The sequence below is a fragment of the Lolium rigidum genome, chromosome 7 (assembly GCF_022539505.1).
Source record: "Lolium rigidum isolate FL_2022 chromosome 7, APGP_CSIRO_Lrig_0.1, whole genome shotgun sequence".
Classification (NCBI taxonomy): domain Eukaryota; kingdom Viridiplantae; phylum Streptophyta; class Magnoliopsida; order Poales; family Poaceae; genus Lolium; species Lolium rigidum.
The window spans coordinates 117,191,480-117,202,061 of NC_061514.1; the positions used below are offsets into that span (position 1 = coordinate 117,191,480).

At 42.6% G+C, this 10,582-nt stretch overlaps 1 protein-coding gene across 1 annotated transcript; it reads left to right on the top strand.

The window, feature by feature from the left end:
- The first annotated feature begins 5,116 nt into the window (after positions 1 to 5,116).
- Positions 5,117 to 10,216, top strand: LOC124671884 (probable inactive ATP-dependent zinc metalloprotease FTSHI 3, chloroplastic). Its single transcript, XM_047208205.1, has 5 exons — positions 5,117 to 6,025; positions 7,018 to 7,341; positions 7,426 to 7,726; positions 8,085 to 8,297; positions 9,708 to 10,216. Exons 1-4 carry the CDS (start codon positions 5,117 to 5,119, stop codon positions 8,279 to 8,281), a joined length of 1,731 nt encoding a protein of 576 aa, XP_047064161.1. The 3' UTR covers positions 8,282 to 8,297; positions 9,708 to 10,216.
- Positions 10,217 to 10,582: the final 366 nt, after the last annotated feature.

Genomic DNA, 10,582 nt, shown 5'->3' on the forward strand with positions numbered 1-10,582 from the left:
AGCAGTTTCAGGTAATTTTGCGCGCTTTGCACTAGGAGTAGAAGCATTGCCAACACCAATTATTTTACCATTGATAGTAGGAGGTGTAGAAACATGTGAATCATTAGCATTTCTAGTGGTGGTAATAGTCCAAACTTTAACTACATTTTCCTTTTTAGCTAGTTTTTCATTTTCTTCTCTATCCCACCTAGCACGCAGTTCAGCCATTAATCTTATATTCTCATTAATTCTAACTTGGATGGCATTTGCTGTAGTAACAATTTTATTTTCAATATCCCTATTAGGCATAACTTTCGATTTCAAAAGATCAACATCAGAGGCAAGACTATCAACTCTAGAAACAAGAATATCAATTTTATTGAGCTTTTCTTCAACAGATTTGTTAAAGGCAGTTTGTGTACTAATAAATTCTTTAAGCATGGCTTCAAGTCCAGGGGGTGTATTCCTATTACTGTTGTAAGAATTCCCATAAGAATTAGCATAACCGTTACCATTATTATAAGGATATGGCCTATAGTTATTACTAGAATTGTTCCGATAAGCATTGTTGTTGAAATTATTATTTTTAATGAAGTTTACATCAACATGTTCTTCTTGAGCAACCAATGAAGCTAATGGAACATTATTAGGATCAACATTAGTCCTATCATTCGCAAGCATAGACATAATAGCATCAACCTTATCATTCAAGGAAGAGGATTCTTCAACAGAATTTACCTTCTTACCTTGTGGAGCTCTTTCCGTGTGCCATTCGGAGTAATTAACCATCATATTATCAAGGAGCTTTGTTGCTTCACCAAGAGTGATGGACATAAAGGTACCTCCAGCAGCTGAATCCAATAAATTCCGCAAAGAAAAATTTAGTCCTGCATAGAAGGTTTGGATGATCATCCAAGTAGTCAGTCCATGAGTTGGGCAGTTTTTAACCAGAGATTTCATTCTTTCCCAAGCTTGAGCAACATGTTCATTATCTAATTGTTTAAAATTCATTATGCTACTCCTCAAAGATATAATTTTAGCAGGGGATAATATTTACCAATAAAAGCATCCTTGCATTTAGTCCAGGAATCAATACTATTCTTAGGCAGAGATAGCAACCAATCTTTAGCTCTTCCTCTTAATGAGAAAGGGAACAATTTTAATTTTATAATGTCACCATCTACATCTTTATATTTTTGCATTTCACATAGTTCAACAAAATTATTGAGATGGGCAGCAGCATCATCGGAACTAACACCGAGAAAATTGCTCTCTCATGACAAGATTCGAGTAAAGCAGGTTTAATTTCAAAGAATTCTGCTGTAGTAGCAGGTGGAGCAATAGGTGTGCATAAGAAATCATTATTATTTGTGCTAGTGAAGTCACACAACTTAGTATTTTCAGGGTTGGCCATTTTATCAATAGTAAATAAAGCAAACTAGATAAAGTAAATGCAAGTAAACTAATTTTTTTGTGTTTTTGATATAGCAAACAAAGTAGTAAATAAAATAAAGCAAGACAAAAAAAAGTAAAGAGATTGAGAAGTGGAGACTCCCCTTGCAGCGTGTCTTGATCTCCCCGGCAACGGCGCCAGAAAATGTGCTTGATGGCGTGTATTTCACACGTTCGTTGGGCAACCCCAAGAGGAAGGTATGATGCGCACAGCGAGCAAGTTTTCCCTCGAAAGAAACCAAGGTTTATCGAACCGGGAGGAGCCAAGAAGCACGTTGAAGGTTGATGGCGGCGGGATGTAGTGCGGCGCAACACCGGGGATTCCGGCGCCAACGTGGAACCCGCACAACACAACCAAAGTACTTTGCCCCAACGAAACAGATGAGGTTGTCAATCTCACCGGCTTGCTGTAACAAAGGATTAACCGTATTGTGTGGAAGATGATTGTTTGCGAGAGAAAATAATAAAAACAAGTATTGCGAGCAGATTTGTATTTCGAGTATTAAAGAATGGACCGGGGTCCACGGTTCACTAGAGGTGTCTCTCCCATAAGATAAAAGCATGTTGGGTGAACAAATTACGGTCGGGCAATTGACAAATAGAGAGGGCATAACAATGCACATACATGACATGATAAGTATAGTGAGATTTAATTGGGCATTACGACAAAGTACATAGACCGCCATCCAAGCTGCATCTATGCCTAAAAAGTCCACCTTCGGGTTATCATCCGAACCCCCTCCAGAGTATTAAGTTGCAAAGCAACGAGACAATTGCATTAAGTATGGTGCGTAATGTAATCAACAACTACATCCTCGGACATAGCGCCAATGTTTTATCCCTAGTGGCAACAACGACAACACAACCTTAGAACTTTCTGTCATCTGTCCCAGGTGTCAATGCGGGCATGAACCCACTATCGAGCATAAATACTCCCTCTTGGAGTTAAAAGCAAAAACTTGGCCGGAGCCTCTACTAGTAACGGAGAGCATGCAAGATCATAAACAACACATATGTAATAACTTGATAATTAACATGACATGGTATTCTCTATCCATCGGATCCCGACAAACACAACATATAGAATTACGAGATAGATGATCTTGATCATGTTAGGCAGCTCACAAGATCCAACAATGAAGCACAATGAGGAGAAGACAACCATCTAGCTACTGCTATGGACCCATAGTCCGGGGGTGAACTACTCACTCATCACTCCGGAGGCGACCATGGCGGTGTAGAGTCCTCCGGGAGATGAATCCCCTCTCCGGCAGGGTGCCGGAGGAGATCTCCGAATCCCCGAGATGGGATCGGCGGCGGCGGTGTCTCGGTAAGGTTTTCCGTATCGTGGTTTTTCGCATCGGGGGTTTCGCGACGGAGGCTTTAAGTAGGCGGAAGGGCAGAGTCGGGGGCCGGACGAGGGGCCACACCATAGGGCGGCGCGGGCCCCCGGGCCGCGCCGCCTTGTGGTGTCGCCACCTCGTGGCCCCACTTCGTATGTTCTTCGGTCTTCCGGAAGCTCGTGGAAAAATAGGCCCCTGGGTTTTTGTTTCGTCCAATTCCGAGAATATTTCGTTACTAGGATTTCGAAACCAAAAACAGCGAGAAAACGAGAAGCGGCACTTCGGCATCTTGTTAATAGGTTAGTTCCAGAAAATGCACGAATATGACATAAAGTGTGCATAAAACATGTAGGTATCATCAATAATATGGCATAGAACATAAGAAATTATCGATACGTCGGAGACGTATCATACACCACGATTAGTTCGAGTGAGAGACCGTGAGCTTGTTACTCTTGGAGGGTGACCTCCTAGTTGGCTTTGTTGGTGTCCCGGTGACCTCCTTCGTGGAAGGTTGTGAAGGGGCTCGGGCTTCTCCTTCTTGGAGCTTATGAAGTGGTTGTGGAGCTTGCCATCTCCGTAGTGGAGGAAAAGCTAACCATAATGAAAGGGGCTATTTCTTCGTGGGATAGGCTTGGAGAAGAAGGTGAGCCTTCGTGGCGTTGGGAAATCCTTCGTGGGATCCCCACCTCTTCAAACGTGACGTACCTTCTTGCAAAGGAAGGGAACACGGGAATACATCTTCGTCTCCGCTTGCCTCGGTTATTTCTATCCCCGAGTTTACTTTTCCTTGTGATAGGCATCGAGCTTGAAGTATTTTATGATATCTTGCTATCACTTGTTGTTCATATATATATTGTGCTTATCTTGCTTAGCTCTATTTGTTGTTATTGCACTTAGTTGAGCCTAGCATATTTATGATTTGTGCTTGTAAAATAAACGTTAGTTTAATTCCGCATTCTTAGAAGCCAAATGCGTAAGAGTTTTTTAAAACGCCTATTCACCCCCTCTAGGCGACATCTCGTCATTTCATAAATAAACCCTGGATTTGTTCTCTTGTCATTCTCTTGAAACTCTCTCATCATCTTGTCTTTACAACATTTTTCTTAAAATAAACCACTTAAATTTGAAATCATGCTTATTTTCGAGCTGTTTCCTTTACTTCGGTGTCAATTAACACCGGCCATTACGTTGTAGCTCTGTCTCTGAAAGTATTATATTTTATAGTTTAGTTTTATACGTGTTGGTTATTAGACCGACTATAGCTTATCTTAAAGAGAATAAAAACATAACCACTGGTATATAGTTGCATTATTTTAGTTTAGGTCTCAAAACAAGTACAACTTCTAAAAGTTATACACATACTACCTCCATCCCAAAGTTTAAGGCTTAATTAAATTTAGAAAGTCAAACTATGTCAAGTTTGATTAATCTTTTACTAAAAAATATTAGCATGCAAAATACAAAATTAATATCATTAAATAGATAATAAATTATATTTTCGTATGGTATTTACGAAATAATATATTTATTGATAGTTTGTTGTAAAGATTTAATTAAACTTTACTTGATTTAACTTTTCAAAAAAATGTAAGCCTTAAGCTTTGGATGAAGGTACTATATACATGACACATGACATGACACTACTATATAGCCAACAGTTAATTATACAATTGTTCTTGCTCTAAGATGTTTACACAGTTTGTAACTACATTATACAGTAGTGTATGAAAGACGGTGCAAACGTCAAGCATTTGACTTTTTTTTCTGCGAATCATATGCAACTTTGACTTTTATTCCTCCAATGAGTGCACCTGCTGAGTGCTGACCGCTGCAGAGACTTCGATACTACGGCTGCTTCCTGGTCTAACGATTTCGTCGGTGAAGAAGATACGGCAACTCAGCAAGTCAGCAACGGGGGCATTATCTTTTTTTTTTCTTCTGAGAATTCGCAACGAGGGCATGTACAACACGAGAGATTTACCAAGGCCCATTCACAAACATTTCCGTTTAAAAAATTATCTATTTTTCCGTTTAAAAAAACAAACATTTCGTGTCACAGGCCTCCCCCACTGTTTGTAACTATGAGAGCCCATTCTCATGGGGCAGCCGAAAGCCCACGGCCACCAATTTCCTTTCCAGATAAAAAATCTGTTCTGCCATCCTCCGTCCACGCATCATCACCAGGCCACGCCGGCACCACGCCAGTTCACTAGTAGTACAGGCCAAGCTTGCTGCTTTCTTCTCCGACCAATTCCCTCCAACACCTCGCGCGCCGCCTTCGCTTCCGGCCGAATGGCGGCAACGAACTGAGCGAGGAGACGGGTCCGCGGCTCCCTCCAATGGCGTCTCTCCCCACCTTATCCGCTTCCCTCCCGCGGCCCCACGTCCGCTTCAGGTTCAGGACCCCCGCTCCCTCCTGGGGCTGCTTCGCCGAGCACAATGGCCGCTGCGGCGGGTCGCTCGACACGAAGCCCCGGCTGCGGGTGCGATGTAGGAGCCCGGTCCGCGCCAAGGCCGGCGAGGCGGACAAGGACAAGGCCGCCGATTCGGGGCTCCGCGTGGACCAGCAGCGCAAGACCCTGCGGCGCCGCCTGCGGCTGCGGCTCAGGCCCCGGCTGCGCGTGCTGCGGTGGCGGCTCCGGCGGCTGCTGTCGCCGCGGGAGCTCGCGGGCGACGCGGCGGCGGCGCTGCGGCGGGCCGCCCGCCGCGTGCCGCTCCCCGCCGCCGCGTCCGTCGTCCTGGGGGCGCTCCTCCTCGCCGCGCGGCTCACGGTGCCCAAGAACGCCGCCCGGGAGGTGGCCTACTCGGACCTCCTCGCGGGGCTCCGCGCGGGCGCCGTCACCGCCGCCGCGTTCGAGGAGGACTCGCGCCGCATCTACTTCAGCAAGGCCGAGGACGTCGGCAGCAGCGGCGACGAGCGCGAGGCCGAGGCCGGCACAGGCAGCGTCGGTGCGACGAAGTGGGCGTACTACGCGAGGAGGGTGCCGCACGACGAGGGTTTCCTGCTGGGCCTCATGCGGGACGGCGGGGTGGACTACCGGTCTGCTCCGAGGCCGGCGGGGAGGCTGCTGGTGGACATGCTCACCACGCTGCTCACGCTCTGGTTCTCGCTGCTGCCCATGATGTGGTTCATACAGAGGCAGATGTCGGCTGCGGGCAGCGCGGACAAGCGCCGCAAGCCCAGGAAGCAGCGAGTGGGATTTGAAGATGTCCAGGGCGTGGATGAAGCCAAGGAGGAGCTTGTTGAGGTGAATATGCCTTCTCTACTGCTTACTCATGACTGTTTTCTCTGATGTTGATGACATGCTGGCCACTAGACACTAGACACTAGACATACTGGAAGAGGAAACAGTAGAGTACATTAGGGTCTCACACATCAATCAAGGAAACCTCTGTGGACTAAAGTAGAGGTTACCATTGCAAGTTAGCAACACATCAATCAAGTATCAGGATTCAGGAATAATATCCAACTCAATTCTGCATAGGGTCTCACACTTGACTGCTCAGTGAAGCCGTTGGATGGTTTAAAAAGAAAATGGAAATGAATTGATTATTTACTTTAGAGCTATACATAGAAAAATCCTACCCATGTATGAATCTTAGAGCTTGGTCCAATTTCGTGGAATTAAAGGAAACCTCTGTGGACTAAGAGTTAGCAGTTCTGTTATGAACATGCCAAAAACGCTCTATTCTTGCCAAGTAAACTTTGGTTGCCTTACCTCATGGCATTCCATTGAAAATGCCAATAGCAAGGGTATGATGAGGAATTTGAAATTCTACAATAAGGTTGGATCAAAGTTTCATTCAGCACCACTTAAGCGGCAAGGCCCTGCTTACCCTATTGAATCATTGTGGAATTACAGTGTGGTTATTGTAGGAAATCGTATGTTAGCTATGCTTTTACTTACAAAGCCCCATTTCAAGAAAATACCAGGAGCATGTCTGGAATATGAATACATATATGGTAGGTACTACCACACTGGAAGTCTAGGACTAAGCATAATAATTGGTACTTCTATCTATCAAAGTATTAATTCTGCAGTATTGACAGCTGAAGTTTGTTGGTACTAGGAATTATATTTGTTCCAGCCTTCCCCAACTTGCTTGTGAAAAAAGGGCTCTGATGTTGTTTTTGTTAACCAGTGTTTTGTTTTTATTCTTCATACATGAATTACTTCTGTACTTGTGTTGACTGAATATCAATATAAGACTAATAAGCTTTTTGTACAATATGATGTAGATAGTGAGCTGCTTGCGTGGTTCACTGAACTACAAGAAGCTGGGAGCAAGATTACCTAGGGGCGTTCTGCTTGCTGGTCCTCCAGGAACTGGGAAAACTCTGCTGGCCAAGGCAGTTGCAGGAGAGGCTGGAATTCCATTCTTCTCTGTTTCTGCTAGTGAATTTGTTGAAATGTTTGTTGGAAGAGGAGCAGCACGTGTCAGAGATTTGTTCAAGGAAGCAAAAGAAGCTGCCCCATCAATCATTTTTATTGATGAACTTGATGCTGTTGGTGGAAGCAGAGGTAGAAGTTTTAATGATGAGAGGGACCAAACTCTAAATCAGGTATTACTTAGCTCTCTCACTATCTTTTACTTTTTGTCAATTCATATTAACCGATGAAGATATTATTGCTTATTCTATGAACAGCTGCTTACTGAAATGGATGGATTTGACTCAGACGTCAAAGTTATTGTCATGGCTGCTACTAATAGACCTAAAGCTCTTGATTCTGCTCTTTGTCGGCCTGGTCGTTTCTCCAGAAAGGTTTTTGTCGGTGTGCCTGATTTGGAGGGCCGCAGAAAGATCTTGGCTGTTCATTTCAGAGAAGTTCCTTTAGAAGAGGATTCTGAAAAAATTTGCGATCTGATTGCTAACTTGACCCCAGGATTGGTTGGTGCAGATCTAGCAAACATTGTCAATGAGGCTGCTCTACTAGCTGCTCGAAGAGGTAGGTTAAAGTCATCTTATATCATCAGATACATACAACTACAGAGCAAGTCAGTTGGTTCCTTATGCTTAAAATATCATATGTAATGCAGGGGAACTTATTTAATTGCTATTCTAAGGAATACTTGGAGTTCAACATTGAGTGTAAAACCTGCTAATGCATTCTCCTACCAGTGCCTTGACTCCCATCTTATAAATTGTTACTGGGAAACAAACCATAGTGTTACATACATTTACGTTTTGTATATTTCCCTCCTTTTGAAAGATAGTTCTTCTTTAGATGGTTAAGTTGATGAAATGTATGTTAATTAAGAAGTTATGTTAATGCAAGATTCTGAGCATGATTGTGTTCTGTCCAGGTGGCAATACTGTGGCTAGGGAAGATGTTATGGATGCCATTGAGAGGGAGAAATATGGGGTCAATGGTAGACAAAAGAGTCCTGATTCTGAAAGACAAGGCCTTACCAAATTATTTCCATGGTTACCTAAACCTGGAAATAAACCACCAAACCCAGATGATTTCCAGGGACTTATGGGTTATCATACATTAAGCTAACTGGCGTTTTTGCAAGGTATCCTCAGATTTTTCGTATTCTGCCGATTTTGTTCATCAAATTGTTCCTTACAAATTCCAATAAGTAGCTTCACAAGCTGGTCACCTTTTGACTGAAACGGTATATGTGCTAAAGGCAACAAAATTGAAGGTTGCTTCATTTTGCTGTCCTGCCGCCCTGCCGCCCACTGTATGTCATGTTAAGTATAAACATAAGTGGCTATGGAAGAAATAAAATCTTCCTTTGTCTAGAAAAGTGCCACGGAAGCTATCATTTCGTTTTTCTCTAATGCTGAATTTAAGAGGACCCATTCGATTGATGCTTACATGGAAATGGAAGATGTGAATTGATCAATAGGTTGGACATTTAGATATTTTATACAACAAAAAACTTATCCTTCCACGTGTCTTCTCTTAATGTGGGAACATATTTCAATAACTAAGTATGTGTAGATACACATCATGCACCCAATATCCTAAAGCTGATGTATTATTTACTCATTTTGTTTGTTTATGAAACTCTTCATGGTATTGAAACTTAGAGATTCTCAGTTTGAAATACACCTGACATGGTTTCTGAGAAAATGATTTCTTGCACTCAATGTAAGGTATTGTGTTGAGATCTGGAGGTAAGGAGGCATCCAGATCCTGCTCGATTGCACGCTGTAGTTCTGGTTGATCCTATTAGTGCAGACACTATGAAGTAGGAGTAGATTCTCTCCTCAACACATAAAGCTTTTGACCTTGTTTTTGCGTGCAACTCAACATGATTCAGAATTGCTTGACATGTCAGAGTGAACTAATTATAGTAAATTTTGGAATTATCCATTCCTGTGCAGTGCACATATCTTAATTCTTCTTACGGGTGGACCTGTGATTATGTTAACTTTGAGATATTGTAAGACACCACACCATCCTGATATTTTCTATACCACGACATTCAAGTTTGGAACAAGTCAAATGTTCCTGCAAATTTTATACTAAAAGAGTAACTTATGATGTTTCATAGTATCTTTTCTTTCCATACAAAACTCGTAATATTTCATCTGATCGAATCTTATTGAATTAGTGAATTTCGCAACATTACTAGTTCAATGTACGAATTTTCTGAAAATTGTAGGTTTTGAAAAATAATTTCATAGAACTGTGGGCGTAAGGCCAATCAGATATTCATACATCACAAAACTACATATTTAGAGACAATATCAAATTACAAGTTAAGGGACCATAATATCACACAACTAGAGTTTGTGAATTGGGATGCATTTTCACAAATCCCAGGCCCTCCTAGCAAATTATATGATTGATCATAATATATGTGGGTTTTTGAAGGTATATGTAGATTTGTGGTATTTTCAACATTGATTTTTTTCTATCAAAACTGCAATGTAACTATTTTCCCTTTTGTTTATTCTTTGTTGATTCATAGGGGTGATAAGCATCAACTGACATGGTATTAAAATTGTCCGTGTACGAGGTGCAGGGTTCAATTGTAAGGCAGCGAATATACAATTCAACTCTTACCTGTGAAGGAGACTGCACTGTGCACTAAGTGGGACAGGGAACTGTGACGCATTACTCGATGAATTTTGATGCAATTCGATCAGCAGAAAGCTGCTACAGATTACAATAGCTTAGTATGTGAATGTGCAACACAAGGTCCACGAATTTTCTAGCGGCTCGGATTAATCTTGCGCTCCGTAAGTTTGGTACAAGCACTTAAACATGGTTTTTTGGGTAGCTCATATTGTTAATAGAATAGTCTGCGTTAGTTTACAAGATAGGGTCAACCCTGATTCTGATGTACATGAATTTGCCATTTGGCTCATTTTTTAGCATACATGAGCTCTGCGGCAGTTGGATCCACAGCAATGTGTAAGATTGGAAGTAGACATAATTACTTGGCAGCTCAGCTATTTTTCACGCTGTACCTCTTCATTGACTGTTGCTTAGTAAATTCACCGTTATGGATAGATTTATTAGCTTTCAAATATGACAGCTTTCATCATGTTGGTATCCCATGTTAGTAATTTTTCTTCAGCATTTGCCTGATGAGCCCTTGCTTGATTTGAAGAGTGAGGATTGGGCAAGAAGCCTGCTTGGTGCAGGAGTAAGTGGATTCCCTGACAGTTGGTCGGAGAACGACACTGTCTGCTTGACCCAGAAAAGCAGCCTGCTGTCCGAGACACACATCCTGTCGCAAGCTCGCAACGCTGATATGACCTTAATAATTGGAAAGCCATACAGGGGCTGCAGAATCAGGACATATACCCGTTACATAGGGGAAGTTTCTTCTGCTCTTCC

Coding starts and splice junctions, on each gene's coding strand:
- LOC124671884 (XM_047208205.1), top strand. CDS start 5,117: ATGGCGTCTCTCCCCACCTTATCCGCTTCCCTCCCGCGGCCCCACGTC. Junction 6,026..7,017: donor CCAAGGAGGAGCTTGTTGAG/GTGAATATGCCT, acceptor AATATGATGTAG/ATAGTGAGCTGCTTGCGTGG. Junction 7,342..7,425: donor GGGACCAAACTCTAAATCAG/GTATTACTTAGC, acceptor TTCTATGAACAG/CTGCTTACTGAAATGGATGG.